The sequence below is a fragment of the Erpetoichthys calabaricus genome, chromosome 12 (genome assembly GCF_900747795.2).
Source record: "Erpetoichthys calabaricus chromosome 12, fErpCal1.3, whole genome shotgun sequence".
Lineage (NCBI taxonomy): Eukaryota > Metazoa > Chordata > Cladistia > Polypteriformes > Polypteridae > Erpetoichthys > Erpetoichthys calabaricus.
In genome coordinates this window covers 103569528-103595440 of record NC_041405.2, presented here as the reverse complement: position 1 = coordinate 103595440, position 25913 = coordinate 103569528, and the positions used below count along the sequence as shown (strand labels likewise).

At 38.7% G+C, this 25913-nt stretch overlaps 1 protein-coding gene across 1 annotated transcript in view; it reads right to left on the bottom strand.

The window, feature by feature from the left end:
* Window positions 1-10721: 10721 nt before the first annotated feature.
* Window positions 10722-25913, bottom strand: part of gpr174 (G protein-coupled receptor 174) — a 50746-nt gene continuing 35554 nt past the window's right edge. The window contains exon 2 of the mRNA XM_028815943.2: window positions 10722-15890. Coding sequence (XP_028671776.1) covers window positions 14483-15526 — 1044 coding nt within the window. The 5' untranslated portion in view covers window positions 15527-15890 and the 3' untranslated portion in view covers window positions 10722-14482. The remainder of the gene's footprint in view (window positions 15891-25913) is intronic.

Genomic DNA, 25913 nt, shown 5'->3' with positions numbered 1-25913 from the left:
GTAAATAATGAAAAGGAGGGGCCCCAGGACAGAGTCCAGGGGTACACCTGAAGTAACAGTGGTGGGTTGGGATGTGAAAGTTTCAAGCTGAACAAACTGAGTGCGGCCTGAGAGGTAGGATCTGAACCAATCTAGTGGAGTGTGGGTAATGCCATTCAAAGATAATCTGTTGAGAAGAGTATTGTGACAAATAGTGTCAAAGGCAGCACTCAGATCAAGGAGGATGAGAATAGTAATTAAACCAGAATCAGCTGCCATAAGGAGGTCATTAGTAATTTTTATAAGTGCAGTTTCTGTACTGTGGAGGGGGCGAAAACCAGACTGGAACTGTTCATACAGATTATTAGGTAGTGCTATCAGTGGTGTCACCCGTAATGTAATGAAATTAATCACTTTTTTCGTTGTCTGCTCGTATTCCCCTTGTTCCATGGATTTCCTGTTACCTTCATCCCCTTCACAGTTCACCCACATGTTTTTTTTTGGTACTGACTGCTGACCCACAATGCACAGGTGTACTGCAGGCTTGGGGTACATAAAATTGAACATAGGCTAATCACGCGATTTCCTAATGTTCACCCTCCACAGTTTACTCTGGAAAAATCATTTTGAGAATATTTAATTGTGATTTTTCCAGCAATAAAAATAAGAATAAGTACAAAAGTAGCAGAAAGTCACTTGGTAATAACCGTCACCTAAAATGTGTTGTTACATTCATCGGGTCTCCTAGTGCCACAGTGCCATTCATTACAAATTCATTCATATGTAGATATGAGTTAAAAAAGGTACGTTTTTTTCTTAAATTAGCTGACCCGCTCTTTGTATCTTTCCGTGGTTTCACTTGTATGTCTTTTCCTTTGCAAAGTTCAGTAGTTAAATGCAAATTTGAAGCAAAACACACAGCAGTTATTTCCTCTGCAGCTGCGATGGCTGATTTTGTTACAGGAAGCGCTATCAAGCTCATCATTACTGTTAGCACAGTGTGATTTTTGTGGGTAGCTTTATTTGAAACGTTACACTTAATGGTGTAAACTCTTTCTGAGCAGCTTCTGTTCTCCATCATTCTGCAATGCAGACTTCTCCACCAAGTTAATTTCTGTGGGAACGGAAGCTTTCAGTGCGACTTGTTCAACCTGCAAATAACTACGAGTGTTGTCATTATAGTGTTGTCATCTTCAACACTAAAATAACTTTACGTTCATACACATAGCAGGTGGAGTACAAATGGGAAAACATGGTGAGCCTCCAGAAATCAGATTTTGATACCTTTATCATTAATGATTTTGTATCAATCTGCTGAACGTATGACTGGAAAGACTCATACATCTCCCATGCAGAAAAATACTTAACACATGTGACCAGGTGGACAGATCACAAAAAGCCAAGAAAGTCATTGAGGCAACAGCCTGGCAACACTGGTAAAGCAGAAATTAACAGACCAATTTAATGGCACAAAATAAAGTTTTCTTTTATGAGGTTAGTGATGCTTCTAATGAAAAGGTTTCATCAGTGCTACCTTTGTTCTCGTTGAGGGTACGGTCAAAATGAGTTGCCCACTTCCTGGGATTGCCAGGTGTAATGGCATCTGAATGGAGGGGGGAGAGCCTGCTAAGGTACTGTTGGTGGGGCTGAACATCCTCCCATTTTTTGGAACTACTGGTGGAAGAGAAGATACAGTTAGTGACAATGTCCCGTCTCGACCTGGAGTGGTGTCGCTTACCTCAGAAAAACCAGGAAGATGATCATCAAGCACACATGCATGACTCACATTAGGAAAATATTCAATGTACTGCAATATTGGGAAACACTAAAATACTCACTGGTTTGATGATGAAAATTGCACTATATATGCTTTATCACCTTGCTAGTACCGGGTTGGACCTCCTTTTGCTGTCAGAACTGCCGTAATTCTTCATGGCATTGATTCAACAAGGTACTGGAAACATTCATCAAGGATTTTGTTCCATATTGACATGATAGCATCACGCAGTTGCTGCAGATTTGTCGGCTGCACATCCATGATGTGAATCTCCCATTCCACCACATCACAAAGGTGCTCTATTGGATTGAGATCTGTGACTGTCGAGGTGTTGCCCAATTTTGGTGAGCCTGTGTGAATTGCAGCCTCAGTTGCTTGTTCTTAGATGACAGGAGTGGCACCCAGTGTGACCTTCTTTGCTGTAGCCCATCTTCTTCAAGGTTTGACATGTTGTATGTTCAGAGATGCTCTTCTGCATACCTTTTTTGTAACAAGGGTATATTTCAGTTACTTATTAGCTTGAACCAGTTTGGCCATTTTCCTCTGACCTCTGGCATCAACAAGGTATTTTCACCCAGACAATTGCCACTCACTGGGTATTTTCCTTGTTTCTGACCATTTTATGTAAACCCTAGAGATGGTTGTGTGGGAAAATCCCAATAGATTACCAGTTTCCGAAATACTTAGACCAGCCCATCTGGCACCAACAACCATGCCATGTTGAAAGTCACTTAAATCCCCTTTCTTCCCCATTCTAATGCTCAATTTGAACTTCAGCAGGTTGTCTCGATAATATCTACATGCCTATATGCAATGAGTTGCTGCCATGTGATTGGCTGATTAGATATTTGTTGTAATAAGCAGTTAGACAGGTGTACCTAATAGAGTGGCCAGTGAGTGTATGTATGATAAGCTTATTGATTTATATTTTACACTGACATTACACAGTTCTTTAATTCAATGACTATGTAAAAAATAAACTTTTCTCCAGAATACAACACAGACCTGTTTTAGTTCCTCCTTATGACAGCCATGTTACACAATAACTTGTAAAGCTAGCTGATAAGGGCCCTTTCTGGTGTCTAAGCAACATGGATGTGTGGTTTAGAACAGGAAAACATTACAGTATCCTAGATTATATGTCAAAAAGAAATTTGACATACCACTTGGTTTTTACACTTCCTGAGAAAAAAAAATAATATGTAATATATATATATATATATATATATACAGTGGTGTGAAAAACTATTTGCCCCCTTCCTGATTTCTTATTCTTTTGCATGTTTGTCACACAAAATGTTTCTGATCATCAAACACATTTAACCATTAGTCAAATATAACACAAGTAAACACAAAATGTAGTTTTTAAATGATGGTTTTTATTATTTAGGGAGAAAAAAAAATCTAAACCTACATGGCCCTGTGTGAAAAAGTAATTGCCCCCTGAACCTAATAACTGGTTGGGCCACCCTTAGCAGCAATAACTGCAATCAAGCGTTTGCGATAACTTGCAATGAGTCTTTTACAGCGCTCTGGAGGAATTTTGGCCCACTCATCTTTGCAAAATTGTTGTAATTCAGCTTTATTTGAGGGTTTTCTAGCATGAACCGCCTTTTTAAGGTCATGCCATAGCATCTCAATTGGATTCAGGTCAGGACTTTGACTAGGCCACTCCAAAGTCTTCATTTTGTTTTTCTTCAGCCATTCAGAGGTGGATTTGCTGGTGTGTTTTGGGTCATTGTCCTGTTGCAGCACCCAAGATCGCTTCAGCTTGAGTTGATGAACAGATGGCCGGACATTCTCCTTCAGGATTTTTTGGTAGACAGTAGAATTCATGGTTCCATCTATCACAGCAAGCCTTCCAGGTCCTGAACCAGCAAAACAACCCCAGACCATCACACTACCACCACCATATTTTACTGTTGGTATGATGTTCTTTTTCTGAAATGCTGTGTTCCTTTTACGCCAGATGTAACGGGACATTTGCCTTCCAAAAAGTTCAACTTTTGACTCATCAGTCCACAAGGTATTTTCCCAAAAGTCTTGGCAATCATTGAGATGTTTCTTAGCAAAATTGAGACGAGCCCTAATGTTCTTTTTGCTTAACAGTGGTTTGCGTCTTGGAAATCTGCCATGCAGGCCGTTTTTGCCCAGTCTCTTTCTTATGGTGGAGTCGTGAACACTGACCTTAATTGAGGCAAGTGAGGCCTGCAGTTCTTTAGACGTTGTCCTGGGGTCTTTTGTGACCTCTCGGATGAGTTGTCTCTGCGCTCTTGGGGTAATTTTGGTCGGCCGGCCACTCCTGGGAAGGTTCACCACTGTTCCATGTTTTTGCCATTTGTGGATAATGGCTCTCACTGTGGTTCGCTGGAGTCCCAAAGCTTTAGAAATGGCTATATAACCTTTACCAGACTGATAGATCTCAATTACTTCTGTTCTCATTTGTTCCTGAATTTCTTTGGATCTTGGCATGATGTCTATCTTTTGAGGTGCTTTTGGTCTACTTCTCTGTGTCAGGCAGCTCCTATTTAAGTGATTTCTTGATTGAAACAGGTGTGGCAGTAATCAGGCCTGGGGGTGGCTACGGAAATTGAACTCAGGTGTGATACACCACAGTTAGGTTATTTTTTAACAAGGGGGCAATTACTTTTTCACACACGGCCATGTAGGTTTGGATTTTTTTTCTCCCTAAATAATAAACACCATCATTTAAAAACTGCATTTTGTGTTTACTTGTGTTATATTTGACTAATGGTTAAATGTGTTTGATGATCAGAAACATTTTGTGTGACAAACATGCAAAAGAATAAGAAATCAGGAAGGGGGCAAATAGTTTTTCACACCACTGTATATATATATATCTATTGTGGACCACCGGGTGTGTACAGCTGCCCTAACCCAACACAGACAGGCAGAGACACAAGTGCAGCACACAACACACTTTTATTCAAGACTGGGGAAGCACTTTTCGTCTCTCCCAAGAGCACAGCCCAGTACAGTGCACCAAAGTGCATGGTTCACACTCCTTTTCTGTCTCTCTCTCTCTCTCTTTTTTTCTCTCACTTCCTTCCACCTCCACTCCTTCCTCAAGCTTCGTCCGCTTCCACCCAACTCTGGCTCCTGGAGTAGTGGCTGCTGGCTCCTTTTATAAGGCACCTTGAAGTGCTCCAGGTGCTCATTGACCTACAGCAGCAGTTCAGCAGTTCTCCAGGTGCCCCCTGGTGGTGGCCACAGGCCCCAAAAGGGTTGAGCTTCCATGCTCCAAACATATACTGTATATATGTATATGTAAATATATATATATATATATATATATATATATATATATATATACAGTACATACCTATCAGAAGTGAGCTCAAAGTGGGCTCAGATGCCCCTTTGGCAGCACAGTAAGGCTGACTTCCAGAAGGTCACACTACTTCTACCCAATTTGCAGGTGCCTGTTATTCACAGAGCTGTATCAAGGCTGTCCAGTGGTTACTGAATATCTGGTAAATCTTCATCCAGATTATCCAGTTTTTGAGTTAAATGTGTTCATTGCAGATGCTCTTGGCGTCTACCCACACTGGGCCTGATGTTGTGACCAGTCCTACAGTGCATCAACCCACACCAGATGCTCAACTTGCATGGTGATCTCAGTTTATCTTTGCCCAGTTGGTCTGATATCCTGCACTGTCTTTTATTATGCAACTTCTAAAAGGTTTCACTTTCTTTACCCCTTTCTTTGATCAAATGGCTTGTAGAATATTCTTAGTTACACTTGACCTATTCTTGAAATCGCTTCCTGTTCCGGATGAGAGTACGCTGTGCACGATCTGGCTGCCGCTTCTCACCGGTGTCTTTTTGCTCTGTTTTGCTTTGTTGCTGTTATTACGGCCTCTGCCTTGCTTGTGCTTTTTATGTTTTTTGGGTGTATTCTCACTGGATTCATACTGGTCCTTTTGTAAAGTTTTATTTCATTCACTGCCTATATTCCACGAGCCCTCTCCCCTGTACTCTCCCTGAGCCAGCATGGTTGGTGAGTAAGTCTTTACTTTCTTAGTTGACTAGGATTAAGACTCTCTTAGCTGACTTTGTTTTCTGCTCAGTTGGAGTTAGTTTATGGGTTCTGGCTAACGTGATGGTAGCTGTTACTGCTTTTTCTGAAGATGATTACCTACACCAGACTAGATATGGTGACTTACGGCTTATGCATGGAGCTTGGCATTGCTCGTCCATGGTATTTACACTGCTCCTCTCGGCGTCATTTTAATATCATCTCTGCATCCGCTGACATTATTTCCACGATTTGGTCTGTTAGACCTGTTTTTCTCAAAAACACAATCTGCAAGACGATGAAGTAGGCAGATGAATTGGCTGAGACACCTGAAGGCAATTGCCGGACTGGAGTAACCAAGGATTACAATCTGACGTAACTCTCCACTGTGCGCTCCTGAACTTCAGATCATTAACTAATAAAACTAGTTTCCTTAATGGCTTATCAACTTCTAAAAAAATGGACATGTTGTTCCTTGTAGAAACATGGCAAAATCCAGGTGATTACTTACAACTAAATCTGTTTACCCCCGCTGGTTACAGTTACCTGTCTAAACCCCGTCTGATGGACCGAGGAGGTGGATTGGCAGTGGTTCAGCGTGATTGTCTTAAAGCAACCACTGTTGATTTTCACAACATTACGTCTTTTGAATACCTGGTTGTTAAAATCACTGGAAAGGCTTCGCTGTACATTGTATTGATCTACAGACCTCCTAAGCTTCAGCTGGATTTTTTCTCTGAACTTCATGAAATACTCACTCTTGTCTGTGGCATGTCTACTGCTGTTATTTTACTTGGTGACCTTAATATTCATATGGATTCTGACTGTCCATCTGCTTGTGAGCTACATTCAGTACTGGATTGTTTCAGTTTTGTGCAGCATGTTGGTTTTTCAACCCATGCTAAGGGCCATATTCTGGATCTTGTATGTTCCACTGGTCTGCAAAATGTCTGTACATCCAGTACTGTTACTGGTATCTCTGATCACAAACTGATTGAATTTAGCTTCACTTATCCTCTCCTTAAAATAAGTCTAAAATAACCTATTGTAATATCAAGAATATTGATCCTTCTCTATGTCTGTTGGTGCTTCCTGTCTCCATGATGTTTCTGGGTTGTCTTGCCCTATGCAGATTTTATCTCTATATAATTCCACATTGTCACATTTTGGATCATTCTGCACCTATTAAATCCTTGGTTGTTCCTACTACCCGGTCATCTTCATGGTTTATAGCTGAATTGCGTATCATGAAACAAACTGGTCACCGCTTGGAAAGGCTCTGGAAGAAGACTGGTCTGGCTGTTCACACCCTGGCTTACACTGAACATCTGAAGGAATACAGATGTGTCTTATCGGCGGCACGTTCAAAGTACTATTCCACTCTTATTGACTTTGGTACTTGTTGCCCTAGATCTCTTTTTAATACAGTTAACAGATTTTGTCAACCTGCTGTTAAAAATCCTTATTTCTCTGTTAAGCACTGTAATCTAATTTTGGAGTATTTTCAGTCAAATATTATGACCATATATCAAAGTTTCTCTACTAACCATTCCTCATCTCTGTCAACTGATTAATTATACTTCTAAATCTACAGTTTATTTATCTAAATTTAATCCCACTACACTAACTTATGTTGCTGAAGTAATATCTAAATTAAATCAATCTTCCAGCCACCTAGATCCTGCCCCTACTTTACTGATTAAGGCGTGCACTGACAAACTTTCTGCCCCTATTTCTCACTTTATCAACTGTAGTTTCCGCACCTGTGTTGTTCCAAGTGATTTAAAAACTGCTGCTGTAACCCCTGTTTTAAAAAAAAACTGGCTCAGATCCCTTACAGCTAAGATCTTAGAAAAGGTTGTTGCTGCTCAACTCAATGATTATTTAAATTTGTATAACCTGCTTGAGCCTTTTCAGTTTGGATTCAGAGCCCTACATAGCACTGAAACGGCTTTACTTAAGGTAGCCAATGGCTTACTTATAACCACAGATTCTTGGATGGCCGCTGTTCTAGTTCTTCTTGACTTGAGTGCAGCGTTTGACACAGTTAACCATAACATTTTACTGTCCCGACTTTCAGCTATTGGTATCTCAGATGCTGCTCTTTCTTGGTTCACATCATACCTCAGTGATCACCAGTATTGCGTCTTCATTAGGGAATACAAATCTGCCACTACTTCATTCACACAAGGTATCCCTCAAGTGTCAGTTCTCGGTCCAATCCTCTTCATCATCTATATGCTCCCATTAGATGAGATTATTCGTCGGTATGGTCTGAGCTTCCACTGCTATGCCGATGACACACAACTTTATGTAAGTGTTGATGCAACTGCAACATCTTCACCTGTTGCACTGACTGACTGCATTTGGGAAATCAATCATTGGATGACAGATAATTTTTCACAACTCAATCCTGATAAAACAGAAATCTTATTAGTTGGTACCAAATCTGTCCTCTCTACCCTTTGTGGGCTAAAAATTGACATTAATGGGATCCTGGTTCAACCCTCAGCATCAGTCCGCAATTTGTGTGACATCTTTGATCAGCTTCTTACTTTTCAATCACACATTAACTCAATAGTACAGACAGCCTTTTTTCATCTTTGCAACATTGTTCATCTGCATTCTTTCCTTAGTGTGAAAAATACTGAAACACTCATTCATGCTTTCATCACTGCCCATCTGGACTATTGCAATGCTTTGTTTTATGGCCTCCCGACTAAATATATCAATAGATTACAATATGTTCAGAATTCTGCTGCTCGTTTACTTACACACACTAAAAAATCTGCTCACATCATTCCTGTCCTCTATGATTTACATTGGTTACCAGTTTCTTCAAGAATCAAATATAAAATTATTCTTCTCACCTTTAAAACCCTTAATGGGTTAGCCCCTCATTATCTGTCGGAGCTGCTGCATCCTTACACTCCTGCCTGTGCATTACGATCATCGGACGCTAAGTTACTCACTGTACCTAAATACAGGTTAGTAACTATGGGTGGCAGAGCTTTCAGAGTGATAGCCCCTAAAATTTGAAATTCTCTCCCTCTCAGCCTTCGCGAGGAAAAATCTATTATTAATTTCAAACTTCTGTTAAAAACACATCTTTTCAATGAGCATTATTCTTTTTCGTGTATGTAATTTCTACTGTCTTGTTAATGTGTGTATTGAATTGTAAAGTGGCCTTGAGTGTATGAAAGGTGCTACATAAATAAAACTTATTATTATTATTATTGTCTTGCAAATTCTAAACACCTCCACCATTGTTTGCACCTTTCCTTGACTTGTACTTTTTTCCATACCGTCCTTACATTCTCTTGTAATTTGGAGTTTGACGACACAACTTCATTACAATCTGACTGAACAACACACAGCATCTGCAAGCTTTAGGCAAGGTAAATGTAGACTTGACTAACAGTGTGACACTACAAGTATGATCACCTTTAAAACAGTTTCTGATCTGGGGTATAAATTAACACTCTACCTTTTCTTATTGATTTACCAATACATACAAGATAAAAAGTTATAATATGAAAATCTTCACTTTGGATGCTAAAACCAGAAAAATAGTATAAAAATAAAGTAAACTCACTGAAGAACAAACAGCAGGAACAACAACAACAACCCCTTGAAATACACACCACAACTGCTAAAGGAAAGAACACATCTGATTTGGCAGTCCCATTCCCAGTGTGTCATTATGCAGACGTATTGCTGTTGGTATAAAGGAGCCCCCGTAGTGTTTTTTGACACACTTCTGCTGAAAGTCCTCAGTGTTGGTGTGTCAGAGAGGGGATGTGCAGCATTCTTCATACTGGCATTCAGTTTTGTTTTAATTCTCTCCCTGCTACAACCTCCGGGGGGTCTACAGGGTGTCCCATGAATGAGCCCATCCTTTAAATTACCTTGTTGATCTGGTGGGCCTCTCTTGAAGTAATGTTACTACACCAGCACACCACAGGGTAGAAAATTGCACTGGCCATCACAGAGGTATAGGAGACATGAAGGCTGTCACTTCCCACATTAAAGGAACACAGTCTTCTGCCTGCTCTGGCCTTTCTTATGTAGTTCCTGTGTGTTCTGAGACCAGTGCAACCTGTTATTGACGTGGACCCCCAAATACTTGTAGGAGTGGACCAGCTCTTCATCCACTCCTTGATTAGTGACCGGACATAGAGACTCTTTGGTGTCAATAACCAGTTCTTGGTTTTGCTGATGTTAAGATGAAGACATTTCTCTTTATACCAAGAGACACACCTCTCTACCTGAATGCTATACTCTGTCACATCCTTTTACACCCGATAAGTGCAGAATCATCTGAGAATTTCTGCAAGTGACACGACCTGGTGTTATATTTATAGTTTGATGTGTACAGCTTGAAGTGAAAAGGAGCCAGGACTGTCCCTTGTGGTGCTCCAGTGTTACTCAAATCCGTATCAGAAACACAGTCTCACAAACTGTGATCTGCCCAACAGATTGTCCATCTTCCAGGACACCACAGGCTCATCCACCAGCTTATCTCTTAGTTTACAACTTAACAGAGATGGCTAGATTATATTGAAGACACTGAGGAAATCCAAAAACATAATCCTCACAGTGCTGCCGGCTTTGACCAGGTAAGAATAAGCCTTGTGGAGCAGAGAGATAATTGCATCCTCCACTCCAATCTTTGCTCGACAGGCAAACTGCAGTGGGTCCAGATGGTCTACCATAAGAGGACTTATAGTCCAGAAAGAGTCTCTCAAAGGTCTTCATGATCAAGAGCAACTGAATTACTTGAAAATAGTTTCTACATCTATAAAGAATCCTAATCTACTCTCATTCACCCAAAAGGTATGAAACCACAGTCTTTATTTGTTATTAAATTTACCTAAATGGTAATTCTTTTAGTTTAAATATAAGAAAAGCACCACATACAGCAAGTTTAGGAAAGTATTTAAATATTTATTCATTAAATAACGGTTAAATAAATCTTTGGAAAAAACACAATAAAATGACAGTTTTTGTAGTTGAAGGCAAGGATTGCCACACAATTTCACAAACCCTAACATGACATTTTAACATCTTCACAGTTTTAATCAGTCATATATAGGTATACCACACTTGGACTTTGCTTGTCCTTTGACTGAAACTGTGAAGGACCAGCACACGTTCTTTAGTAGCATTTAAAACAAAAAGGCCTCGCTTCACATGGATACGGTTTGTGCAAACGTTTGTCTCCTGTAACAACATGGTGCTTAGTTTTAGCCACACACACATAATCAGGGCTTTCACACACTGGATCCTATAACAAACACGTTTTAAAATTAAAAACATTTCATTGAGAACAACAAGAACACAATAATGTAATTAACAATACTGCTGTAATTGATTAAAAGGTAAAATAGACATGAGTATGTGATGTAAAGGTTACCTCCGCTTTTAGGTTTATTCTTTAGTGGTGTACAGGGGGCTAACATGCCCTCCTTTCCTTTCAATGATTATTCCTTTATAAGACAATGCTTTAATCTTAATACTACTAGACACTTAATCAAAAATCATTACAGAGCTCTCAGTCAAAACACTTCTCGGATAAACAGCCAACCATTTTCTTGACTTCTTTGCAAGTTTCCTAAAAAAAAAATCTGTGGAAATAATTTAAGTATAATTTTACACAGCAATTCCTTAACTGGTATTGGGCAACTTTTTAGATAAACATCAGTGGTCAAGGAATTGGCATTTGTGTATCATCTAAAGAAATAAAAAGCTTATTTTTTCTCTTGAGAGAGGGTTGTTCTTTTATCTTCTCTTTTAGGTTGTAGTGAGATGTTGAAATGTTTTGCATGATGAGCAAATGGAGCCCGCCATACGTGCTGCTTTGTATTTTAAAGTAAACCTGGTCTTTAATGCTACTTCCTCTGGTATGAGAGACCTCACAGTGCTGTTCGGTTTAACAGCCACAAATGTTCTGCCTGATATCATCTAACACTTCTAAATGCAAAGCTCGAATAACGATAAAGTGCATTATGCAATAAAATAAAGGCTTGGAGTTGACGGACCTTTATCTTTATATGAATTGCTGTGCACCGTGTAGCAAAAGATTAGTTGCTGATCAAAGACCATTCTTATTTTGCTGTTCTGAACCCTTATACAATACACAGCATTTGTAAATCCATCTCCCATGCTTTGCTGCATTTGCATGCTATGGGTAACGCCAGTGGGAATATTTCACGTGATTGCCCTACAAAGGGGGAAAAATTTCTAGAAAACAACGGTACCTGAATTAGCCAGGCAATAGGACCTTCCATCTCTTTTAGTAGCATAAAATTAAAAAATAACCAGGTAAGCCAGAAATGGCATTTTTTAAGGCAGAAACTGTATGTGGAGCAATACAATATGCAACTTGTATTTCATCTTTAGTTGATTGTTGTGCGGATAGAGCATCAAATTAATAGAAACTGTGCCATTTCTCCGAAAACACGAACTCAGAAATTTACATGGATGAGACAAAACGGAAAGGTAAAAGGCCACAGGTAGTCCTTGATTTAAAGGTGGTATGTCTCTGTCTTCTTCATTCAAATGATAACCAGTGATGTTGTGATTGCACAATATACAGTCATATGAAAATCTAAGTATGCCTCATGAAAGTTTTTTTTTGTTTTTTAACAAATGTGGATATATCAATGTTTGATTTTCATTTAAACAGCATCCATGGATAAAGGTGATATAACAAACATCATGCCACATTTACATTTTGTAGTCCCCTATGAATGCAAATTTGACATGTGGAAAAAGTAAGAACACCCCGACGTTCATCTCTACCTCAAATATCTCAAATTAGAACCAGGGCCGATGCCATCATTAAGGCGAATTAGGCGTTCAGATCATTAGGTGGAGAAAAACCCAGCCGCATGGGTTAGCTACCGAACAGTCTGTTGGCGCACTAATAAACTTGGCCTTGGGCGCAAGATAACACCCAATAAGGTGAAAATGATTACAACATCGTTAAAGAGGACCTTGTCTTATTTAAACCACAGACATTTAGCTTGGTTTGCTTCTTGTTGTTGAAGGGTGTGTTAACACCAAGCTAAGATGGGAAGAGCTCTCTGAGGCCTTCAGAAGGAAGGTTGTAGATGCCTATGAGTCTGGGAAATGATTTTAAGAGATCTCTAAACAGTTACAAATCCATCATTCCACTGTCTAGAAGATCATCTACAAGTGGACGAGACTTGGAAAAAGCTGCCAACTTGTTCAGACGAGGCCACCCCAGCAAGCCTAACCTGAGAGCAGAATGCAAGATGTTAAAAGAAGTCTGTAAGGACGCCAGAATTTCATCTTGTGGTCCACGGGTAGGTCTAGCCACTGCTAATATCAAAATGCATGAATCTACCATTAGGAAGAAGCATCACGGGTTAAATCTACATGGGAGGTGTGCCAGGGGGAAATCTTTGCTGTGCAGAAAGGGACATCAGGGCAAGACTAAAGTTTGCACATGAACTAGTAGGCAAGGACTAGGACGTCGGGAATAATGTGCTCTGGACTAACAATGTATAGATAGAGTAATTTTGCTAGAATATCATAAGACATATTTGACAGCATTTGATCTGAAGAACATAGTGGTGGAAATGTTACAGTTCGGGGCTGCTATGCTGCATCATCATGCTTACCACTATCCACTATGAATTTTTCATTGTAGCAGAGGGTGCTTACCTGTGAAATCATCTGTCACAAGACTGAAGCTCAACCAAAAGCTGACGTTGCAATATGACAATGACCATAAACATACCAGTCAATCCACCAAAGGAATAACTGAAAAGAAAGAAACGGAGAGTCCTTGAATGGCTAAGCCAAAGTTTGGATCTAAATTATTTCAAGATGTCATGGGAGAAATCAAAACAAGGAGTGCTCACAAGACACCCCTCAGGCATCACACAGCTGGAAGAATTCTGCACGGGGAGTGGGAAAGACTTTCTCTCAGTCGAAACCAGAGAGGCAGTTATTGGAAATGCCTACTTGAGGTTGCTTCTGACGGGGAGGGCAATGCCAGCTATTACAGCCAAGGGTGTACTTTTTTCCACAAACAGAAATGGCATATCTGTTCACTGTTCATTAAATAAAATATGGCATAGTCAAATTTCCATTGTTTTTTTTCCCCCAGTTGCATCACCTTTATCTAAAGACAGGGTTTAAATGAAGATCAATTCTTGATATATCTATATACTGTATGTTAAAAAAGAAATAATTTCATGGGGTGAACTTACTTAATCCCATGAATGTAGAAGTGTCAAACCTGCTTCATTCAATTTAGGGTTGTATGGATTCAGCATGTCCCAGTAGCTTTGGTTGCATGTTATTAATTAACCTTGGACTGGGTGTCAATCCATTACACTGCACACTCACATTCACACGGGCAATCCCTGGTATCAATCCACAACTACCCCAATGGAAGGATTCTGCTTTGGAAGACAACCTGATTTGACAGAACATAAATGATCACTTCATTGTCCATATAATTCAAAAAGGGATATCCGGCAACGGTTAATCTTAAAACAGTGTTACAATTAAAAACCATTAAACATGGGAGTCCAATATTTTGTCGGATTATGGAACACTGTCTTGTTAATATGAGGCCTTTAATGAAGTTTGGATGAACAACATAGATTTGTCTTTAAAACCTGTACTCAGGTCCAACTTTTTTCACATTTTCAGGATTCAGATGGTACTGGAGTCAATGATTCCAGCAGAATAATTTCAGTAGTGCCTGTGACATTCTGATCATCTTCCACTGGACAGGATACAATCCTCTGAAACTGGCCATTCTTTAATAGTTCTTGCCTTGAAAACCTCCTTTTGAACTCATCTGTGGTAAAGTAATACATTATAGGATCCAGTACAGAGTTCATGCTGGCCAAGCACAAAGTTATAGGGTGGATATGTAAAATGACAGTCTTCGCTGAGCATGTGGATAACATGCCTGACCTAACAAGAAAATGAAAAGGAAAGGTGATGTGGTAAGGAGCAAAACAGATGAGGAAAACAATTGCACAGCACAGCACCATTTTAAATGCTTTTTTCTTCTCTCCGCTGTCCTGCACACCGTTTTTCTCCAAGAGGCTCATGGCAGTTTTCCAAGAGCAGGTGAATATCACACAAAGAGGTAAAAGGAAACCCACCATCTCCCCCAGAATCATCATAGTCACCCCTGTCCCAAGTGTAAGGTTTGCTACTGGAAGTTCTGTGAAGCAATGGGTTTTGTTCCAGGAAGAAGTGCTAGAAGAGTCTCGTCTCATTAGAGGGAATGAAAGACATGACAAGCAGACCACAAACCATCCAATAATACTGATGTAGACATCACATTTGCGCTTCAACGAGTCCCCAGTATACCTCAGCGGGTCAATGATGAATAAACAGCGCCTCACACTGATACACGCCAGGAAGAAAATACTTGCGTACATGTTCACGTACTTCAGATAAAAACATAACATGCAGATAAACTCCCCAAAGGGCCAAGAATCATTCAGGTAGTAATAGATCCTGAGAGGTAGAGAGAGAACCTGTGCTAAGTCTGCCAAGGCCAGGTTGATCATAAAGATTACTGCTTTTTTGGTCTCCTTGATATAAATATAGAAGATCCACAATGCAAGAACATTGCCAATTAAACCAGGCACCAAGATCACAGTATACGTAACAGCATACGTGAAATGAATGTAATTTTTTCCTGCGCCGCACTCCATTGAACTGTTGGCCATTTTCCACTCAGAAAATCAGTGGTCCTTTACAAACACTATTTTCTCCTTTTTTTCTTTATATGTCTCCCCAGTTTAATTTTTTGATATTTCTAAGAAGGGACATGTTAAAGTAATTTTAGGACCTCATCAGCTCATGCTTTTATTTTTTCTTCATCTGTGAGCTTATAAGGAGGATGATATCCCGTTTTGGGGGGCATATCACTGGTTTCTTTGGATTCCCATCCATTGCCTGTGTCCCATCGTATTTCTCAATAGGGATGTCTTCTTTAAGACACTTAGGTACACCTTCAGAGGCTGGAGAAAAATTATTTTTTGCAGACAGCTATGGAATCTTTCTCTTCTTTTTCTTCTTGTAACTGAATTCCTGGAAAATATCAAGAGAGGGAGTGTATTAAGTGTAAGCAAGTAGGGGTTTGTAAGAAGTACTTCCTTCATTTTACATTTAGCTTTAATCAAACTGGAGTATGTTTGTTATTATTAGACTTTAAAAGCTTGTAAAATCACATAAAATAAACTCTAAATACATCCATTTTACATTTACTTATTTGGCTGAAGCCTTTATCCAAGGCGACTTACAAGGAATGTTCAAAAAGTTTCTGCACTTTTCTATTTTCGTTGGAAGTGGTGAAGGCAGGAAGAGTAGTGATTGGTCGTGTCTGAGAGTGTCATGGGACTAGTTCTGCCCTTGTAGTTTAGTATAAGAGTTGTCACCCTGTGGTGAAGAGGGAAACTTATAAATTGCACGGAGCACAAATTCATCTTTGCATGTGTGCTCAGTATGGGGATAAAGTTATCTCTCGTAGAGTCGTCTATGAGTGGATTGAAATATTCGAAAATGGCCGTACAAGTGTGACGGATGCAGAGCACTCCAGACGTCCAGCTACAGCTATGACCAGATTTTCATGTGATGATGATGTGAAAGCAGTGGTGCATCAGTGGCTACACACTCAACCAAAAACATTTTTTGCTGATGGCATTAAAAATTTGGCACGACACTGGGAAAATTGCATCACAAAAGAAGGTGACTATATAGAAAACAGATGTAATTTTTTTTTGAAAGTCTTAATAAATAGAGTTAAAAAAAGTGCAGAAACTTTTTGAACGTCCCTCATACAACATTTATGATACAATTGGTTACATTTCTTTTGGTTTTCCAATTGGAGTACAGGCAGGTCAAGGGACTTGCTCATGATCACACAGTGTCAGTCACAGGATTTGAACCCACAGCCTAAGGATGTCCTGAAGTCCAAAGCCTTCACCACTAAACTACACTGCCTACTATCTGTTGGTGTGTTGCGCATATAACGTGTGAAAGCAACCATTGTGATAGCCGTTTCTGTCTGCCCATCCGTTTTTCATGTTGCATGAAACAGCTCTGCCCCAGTGGACCAATTTTGTTAAAATTTGACACAGCTTTTCTTCACATAGTTTTCTCCAGACAGTTCAATTATCATTGAACTATCTCAAATAGATTGTGCTGTACAAAGTTTTGAATTTTTAAAGTCTCCTATTGAAAAGTGTTGGTGCATTTAAGAACTTGTTTATCCTAAAATGGAGAAATGTTCTGTGCGACTACGGATTCGTTTACTGTTTGAGTTTTTCCTTGAGAGCAGTTACTTTTACATTTTCCTCTTTTACTTTTCTGACAGCTGCTTGGGTACACGCGAGTCAGATGATGGGGAGATGCGTAGGCAGGCCCCTTGTACAGAAACACACACACACACACAAATATAACAATCTTGTAATGAATAGAGTAGGAAAGAAAGTCTTTAAGCTCCAATCAATAACTATAGACAGGACTATTAGTGTTAAAGTTACAGTATAAATTACCTCATGGCTACATTATCTGCAAATTATTATTGTAAAGAAAAGACGTTATCAACCTGCAACTAAAGCATGATCAAACTAATGAATTATCCGAGCAAGGTAGAACTCCCCAAAGTCATATGAAGATAGCATGAGCTAAGAGAGGGAGCTGCAGTTTATGTACAGGTAGAAGATCAGAGCCATGGGGCATATAGCAAGGAACGCACCGTGTTTAGTGGTTTCTATGGTTCAGAAAGAGCAGGGACAGAGCAGAACTTGTGCCACGCTAAAACAGTTGCTTAGTGGCATAACGCTTGCCAAAGAGTTGGGATTACAGCCTGAAGAGTTGTTTTTTCTTCTGTGTATAAATCCTTAGGGCAAGTGTCAGCTTTGGTATTCCTATTATACAATAAATCAGATCCTTTTCAAGTTCTTTGTTTTTTTAGATAGTGTCACACACATGCAATTGGGAGGCAGCTAAAGGGCCTGAATAATAGTAGTACCACGCCAGACCAGGGGGTGGCGAGCTGCACTGACTTTCTCTCTCAATCCTCTGCAGACCATACATGGGAAATCCCGCTCGCTTCCGGCACCTATGATGATGTCACTTCCTGCCTCAGCCTTTAAAGCTGCCATTTTCTCATCCTAAAATCAGTTCTGTTTTTGACTGTGATCTGTGAACAACTCAACCATTTGGCCATTTGCAGCCAGGGCATAATATACGGGTGGCTGACCCAAACTTTTTTTCATGTCTCTGGTTCATTCATATGACAATATTTTTACTAAATTACTGTGTTTTAATCAATACTAATAGCTAGATGGGGAGCTTGTTTCAGGTGCTTTTCTTCTTTCATGGAGTAATATTGATTGTGATTTTATGCTAGCATTGTTTGTCTTCTTTTTATAGTTATTTTTTTGATAATTTCACTTTATTGTTCAGCTCTCATTTAGTTTGTTTAACTGAGTGGTGTGGTATTATTACTAGGAGCGGATTGTGTTTACTGCACTAAATATTTAGGTTTTTACCTTTTTCGGATTCCTGTTGTTATAAAAAAAAACACAGTTAGTCACAGACCTTCTTCATTTATCAATGGTAAACTTGTCGATGCCATTTTCACATTACATGAAGTGGAATTTTCTGTGTATTGAAGCTATTGAGCTGCCATAAACTTGTTTGTGTTACATTTTTAACTGCATTACTTTGTAAGGTGGTGTTAAAAAGCAGGTGTTTGATGTAGTCTATTAATAAATGTAAATGTGTTTTATCATCATTGTTATTTTTGAACATGACTCATTGTTACAAAAATAATTAATAAGGAAAAATGTGATGAAGTAACTGAAAAATGTAAAAGAAATCTATTTTCATATTAGTTAACTAAGTGCCCAAACACAACTGAATGTTACTCCATGCGTACATTTTCTAACTTGTTCAAACTTATTTTTTCCAACACAATAGCAACAATGAGACAGGTGGCAGTCCAGGACATCATGTCAGTCTCTCAGAAGATACTTATACATATATTGGACTAATTTATCATCTCTGGTCAGTCCAATTGCATGACTCTGGACTGCAGGAGAAACAGCAGCTGACTGAGGATACACATACAAAACCCTGGTGAGGCCAAACCACTTCTGTGAAGTGCCAATGTTACTTGCTGAGCCATTTTTTTGGCCGACATAAATATGAAAATTGGGCAATAGTCTAGAGGTCCATCCAGATTTGGTTCCTACCTTGCATGCAATCCTGCCAGGATAACTGGAATTTGGCGGGTTTGATAAGAATACTCATGAATACAGAGTCTTAAAAGAGTAAAAGAGTGAAATGACTGGCATTGAAAACCATACATCTATGTTGCGTCCAACCAATCCCAGTACTACTTCTTCCACTTCATCTTTTCCCACTTCTATGTGGGATTGATGTGATTGATCAACTTTCTCCAAAGAGCTTGTTCCTGCACCTCCTCACCAATCAAGCCCTTTTTCTTCAGATCTTTTTATTTTATCCACAGGTGTCGAACTCCGGTCCTCGAGGGCCGCAGTAGCTGCATGTTTTCATTCTAACCATCTTCTTCATTAGTGAGCTGTTTTTACTGCTAATTAACTTTCTTTTGCTTTAGTTTTAATTAACTTGACTCAAGCCCCTTAATTATCTCTTTTTCCTTAATTAGTAGCCAAACAATAATGAGACATCAAACAAGCCTCCATATGACCAGCTCACCTGTGCCTATCACACAATATCTGAAAATAAATAAAGGTGAAGGTGTCAGTAAGGTTGATCTCTCAGGTCACCAAAACATTTTGAAAATGTTCTTAGAAAAAACAGAAAAATCAACAGATTTGGAAATGTCTGCTGTGGCAGAATGAGAGCAGCAACGAGCCATTGAATTAAATAATGTGCTTAATTACCAGCAAGAATCAGCATCTCATTAAGAGACTGTTTGGAGTTAAAATGGTTGGAGTTTGAAATCCAAGTTTAGCTGGTCATCTTTTGGCTCGTTTCACGTCTCATTTCTGTTTGGCTGCCATTTAATGAAGAAAAGAATCAATTCAGAGGACTGACTCCTTAAAAACAGGGCTATTGAAATGAAGTGAAAAGGAGTTAATTAGCAGTGAAAACTACTCACTCATTAGGAAAAGGGTTAGAATGAAAACCTGCAGCCACTGCGGCCCTCCAGGCCCGGAGTTCGACACTCCTGATTTTATCCATCCACCTCTGCTTTGACCTTACCTTTAATCTTTGCCTTAATTCTTCAGTCACATAATACTCCTGCTACTTTCTTCCAATTGTTCGACCCACACTACACTCTATGGGTTATCTCTGGATCTAGTTTTCTATCTCGGGCTACCAATCAGATATTTAAATTTATCTACTCTTTTCAATAGCTAGGTTAATTTCTGTATCCTAACCATCATTAAACCTCATATATTCTGTCTTTTTCTTGTTTATCTTCAACCCTCTGTCTTCTAAACATCTTCTACATTCTTCCAACTTCCACTCCACTTCCTCTTTTCTGGTGCTACACAGAAAAATGTCATCAGCAAAAAAGCATGGACCAGGGATATTGGTCTTTTATCCCATAACCAGATCAAAGAAGTAAGAATATAAAGAAGATCCCTGGTGCAGACCTACTCTAACTGGAATCTTGTTTGTTACCTCAACAATAACTCGAGTCCTCACTTCTTCATACATATCCTGGACAATCCTCACATACTTCACTGGTACTGCTTTCTGTCACGAGCACCTGAATACCTCTTGACGTGGCTCTATATCATAAGCCTTCTCCAAATCAATAAACATCATTTGCAGTACTTTCTGCATTTCTTGATTGTTCTCTATGAGCTGTCTCAATGCCAAGTCTGCATCATTTGTACCTCTCCATGGCATAAAATCAAACTGCTCCTCCCCTATGGTGGTCTCTTCCCTAAGCCTTCTCTCTATAACACTTTCACACAATGATATAGTTTCCACAATTCTGAATATCACCCTTCTCCGTATAAATGGATACAATCACACTAGTCCTCAATTCTTCTGGTATTCTTTCCAGTTGATCAATCTTCAGCATCTTCTAATACCATGACACATCTGTTCCCTCTTCTCCTAAACTCTTCCACACTTGGCATTGGTATTTCATCCAGTCCTACTCAACTAGGTTCAATCCTAGTTACTTGATCTAATTAGAAAAACATCTTGAAGATACAACACATGAAGAGTATCACGACTACATACTATTGCACAATAACCTGCTACACAAATACCATAACCAAAAAAGGATAATTATGTTATGTGGAGTTATGCTGTTATGTTATGCTAAGCTGTGCAACACAGCTCCACAACAAACAGAAGAGAAATTCTGCTGTAGCAGTTTATTTATTACAAGGCTGCAAAGGTGCAAACTAAAAGTGAATTAACTGACTCACTAAGTGAAAAATAAATAAAAAAGCTGCTTCTTAATGTATATATCCTCTCTCTTTTTTCCATTGCACTTTTATTTTTAAAATAATTGCTGAATGCTCAGATTAATTATAATAAAGTATTAGTAAGTATAAAGCTGTAGATCCAGTTTACTGATAAGAAAACAAAAGCTTGGTCTATATCATTCTTCCAGCTTAATAATTTGCACTTCATGCTAGTTCAAAGAGTGCTATGTGATGTGAGCGTCAACCAACAGTGAGAGAATTTCTGTTACAGTAGCTGCTTCTTGTAACTTAGCACAAGAACGGCAGCTCTCTCTGTCACCAAGTAAATATTTTATTTTGTTTGGGTCGATGTGTCAGACTATACAAAGGGAAACAGAAGGATACTGTTTTTGATAGACAGAATGGTGACACTGATTTGTGCAGGAGTTTCGGGTGAGTACAGCACAAGTTTGTACTTCACTTGATTTCTCCTGTATCTTCTCTGTCATCTATCATGGTTTCTCTCTGTATTCTCCTCTCTCCATCATCTATCAGTACCTTAAGTTCTTTGACTTTTCTTACCCACGATTTAAAAAGTAGAGGTTTCATTAATGCTGTTGCTACTGACAGAAACTGACTTATAGTAAGCCTTCTTAGAGCAAGTATATGAGGTGAGTATCGTGCCTTGCCTCGGTATCAAGATCTATGATGTGACCGTCTTTTCATAAAGCATTCTGTTTGTGGCTAGCAGCCAATTCCTGTGCCATTTTGTCACTCGTAGCATGCTGACAGACCCAAGTGAGTCCTTTTCAGCTATAGGAGTATTGGACCTGTTATGTAAAGCTCATCTGAAAATCCTTCACTGACTACATTTACTTATTTAATTGCCAAGCTGCTAGATTCAGATATCTTGTAATGAAGTACAACCACAGACTGGTAGCAAGAACCTCCTGAATGAAGGGCTCCTGAATGATGTTGGCAGAGTTGGTAGCATTAGCTTTATTTTTACACCCTGTGCAATAAGGTCATAGCATATATATCTGTTTCCTACTTCACATTATTTTCAGGTCTTTAATAGTTGTGCTTACATATCAGCTAGTTGTGAATTTAAAAATAATGGTATCCTATTAAGACCTGGATACCAATGAGACAGTATAACCAATATATTTGATTTCCAAGGTAAATAATACTTTTGAAAGTTTGCATGTTCTTCTAGTGTCTACCTAGAGATTTCTCTAAATTGTTCAGTTTCTTCCCACACCCCAAAGACATGCTTGGTAGCTTAACATCAATTCTAAAGGGCTCCATTGTAAGTATGTCTTATAATGGACTTTCCTTGTGTCTAATGGTACCGTGGCAGCTTTCAACGCCAATGGCCTTATAACTGAATTAAGCAGGTATGAAAGTTAATTAAACTGGTTTAGAAGTAATACTTTGAAAGGCAATGTAACAATCCAACTCGTTGCCATGTGGGGCCCAGAGCTGATCTCAGCAGCACTGGCCACCAGTCCATCACAAGACGCACTCACACAGGCATCAAATGTGACTTGTCAATTAACCGTCTTTGAGAATGATGGAGGTAAACCCAGGCAGACATGGGACAACATCCATGTGGCAGGACTAACCTCCGTACCGCCATAAACTGTTTACTTTAAAACTGGACATTCTTGGCCTTTCACAAATTAACATTATAGAAATTCCTAAGTAAATGTTTCAGTAGCTCCAATCCAGTAATGAGACATTTCCATAAATGTCTTGAAAAATGATTCATGATTAGTTCATAATATGAAGACGCAATGGACTCAGTAGTCCATTATAGTAAAGTTTCTGTAATAGTGACCTAAGGTAAGTTTTATTGGCATGTTTGGAATGAAAATTCTGGTTGAGAAATGTGTCCCAAATGTGTGCTAACGTCTCTACCATGAACCTTAAAGTCCCCAACTAATAATATCTCTCCCTCTTTTGCTAATGACAAGTGAAAAATTCAGATTCATGCACCTTTCACGACTCAAAAAATCAATCAGACGCTGGAATTGTGGTGCCTGGTCTGTCTCGATTGCCATCCCTCCATTGTGATACCCTCTGACTTTATCATTTATCTGACAAAATCCAGAAATATTGATTTTAAAATGAAGTAAAGTGAGGGCCTCACAACCATTCAGAAAAATCTAATGGCTATGAACTTCCTGAATGGAAACAGCAACACCTCGAGTTTAGAATCCAATGGCTTTGAGGTGAAAAAGCACAAGTCACAATAACATGGACAGGACACAGAATACACACAGCAGGTCTGAGAGCAACGTTAACTACCGTGTTTGCTGGTGAACACAAGGACAGAAAAGAACAGGAAAATGTTAGACAATAGTCACATGGCATAGCACTCACGTGTGCTTGGTGAATAAGTTAACTGATATGAAAATTGGAGAATTTCACATTTTTTATTGACTTCATCCAAGAGTCAGTTATTCCATTCTTGATTATTAAATTGTTTTGTAACAATGAGTCATATTCAGGAATAAAAGTGATAATAGAACTTTTTTTGTTTCACTTTTTCATTTCCCAAGGGGAAATTGTCTTTTCACATGACCATTGGAGGTCAGAGTGCAGCGTCAGTCATTGTACAGCACCCCAGAAACAATTTTCAGGTAACTGGCTTTATGGAGTGGTGGCAGTAATGGGATTAGAACCAGCAACCTTCCAGATACCAGTGCAGATCCTTAGCTACAGTACCACAATTCCATGTGTTAGTACAGCGTTTCTCAACCTTTAAGTATTTGCGACCCGAGTTTTCATAACAGTTTTAATCGCACCCCCCTAACATTTTTTTGAAAACCTAATAAAATTTATTCCTATATTTTTTGCTACAGATACACCGCTACAAATTTAAAATTTTCCTACGAATAGTGAAATTACGCCACATATGGCAACATTCGCACCCCCTTTTTTGTTACTTCAGTTTGAGAACCGCTCTATTAGTAGACGACATTAAATCCATGTTTTTTAACAGCACTTTACACTTGAGTTAAAAAACGGAGCACAACCAGGCTTGTGGGGGCTCAATGGCTTTCATGCACAGTAGATTGCAATTCAAGTGATATAAAAATGAATGACTGTTAGTGGTGGAGGGTCTGTAATTAGTTCTTGTTCAATTTTTTTAAACATTACATTTTGGAAAGTGTACCCAATAGAGTAGTAGCCAATAATTAGCATTTGAAACAAATCTGTAAATACAAAATGACCACTACTAGTCACTATCAATATTAACCTAAGAAAGGAGAAAAGCAAGTGAAATAAGTTTCTCTGTCTAGCTGTTATAATTAGTTAACACTCAGTAATTTGTTTAAATGATATTAATAAGAAAGAACTTGGAAAGAAGCTGTTTATTGTAAAACAGGAATATGAGTGGTACACGATGGCCAAAAAGATCAGGGGCTTGCCAGAATTGTTTGTATATATCTGGAAGTGAAAGATCTGGGGCTGGGTGCCAGAGATCAGGGTCTTAAGCCACTGAAACCTCCTGCCTCCTCAGACCACTGTGCATTTTTAGATCTGTCTTTCATTTAAATCAGTTAGGGCAGCTGCACCTTTCCCATGTTATTATTAGTTCAAACGCCATTTAGCTGCAGGTTGCGAATGTTTGTTCTTTACAATAATAATATGCAGATAATATTGTTCAATCAATTCAGTCTTATATACTTAAATAATTACTTTCCCCTTCCATTTATTTCCAGAAAAGTGACTTTTTTGTACTCTTCTTGTCATCTTTCCTAAAGCACCAGGAGAAAGGTGCTGTGTTATGAGCTGTTTGCTCCCACACTCATCTGAGAGTCTGATTCACGTGAATTAGGCATCCAAGCAGCCTTCTGGAAAGTAAAAAAGTAAATATGTAAAATACACAAGTTGCTGTATCTGCTGTAAAGGTAAAATTGAAACAGTAAACTAATTCCTAGTTGAAGTCACACAGAACGTTAAGATGGATGACCTCACGAATTCACAAATGTGCCAATGCTTTTCAATCAGAAATTTAGAAATTTTAAAACTTCGTACAGCACAATCTGTTCGAGATCTGAACAAAAATTGAACTGTTTCAACAAATTTCTTTGAAGAAAAAGTGTGCCACATCTCAACAAAATTGATCCACCAGTTGGGTTGTTTCATGCAGACATACGGCCAGACAGACAGACAGGCATGGTCTTTCGCAGTAGGTGCTTTGCACATTATAAATATATATATATATATATATATATATATATATATATATATATATATATATATATATATTATATAATTATTATCATATATATTATATATATATATATATTATAATATATAATTATTATTATTATATAATTATTATCATATCATTACATCCGGCGCCGCCGAGAGTGGCAGCCTTTTCAGCAGCTCCGTGTATGACTGTATGTGTATGTGTATTTACAAAGTTATTGTCTGTTTTTCTGTTTTTCACCCGCATTATTATCAGTCTTTAATTTAATATTATTTATTGTATCAGTATGCTGCTGCTGGAGAATGTGAATTTCCCATTGGGATTAATAAAGTATCTATCTATCTATCTATCTATCTATCTATCTATCTATCTATCTATCTATCTATCTATCTATCTATCTATCTATCTATCTATCTATATGCAAACAAACAATTTCCCAGATACTTGTACATTCCT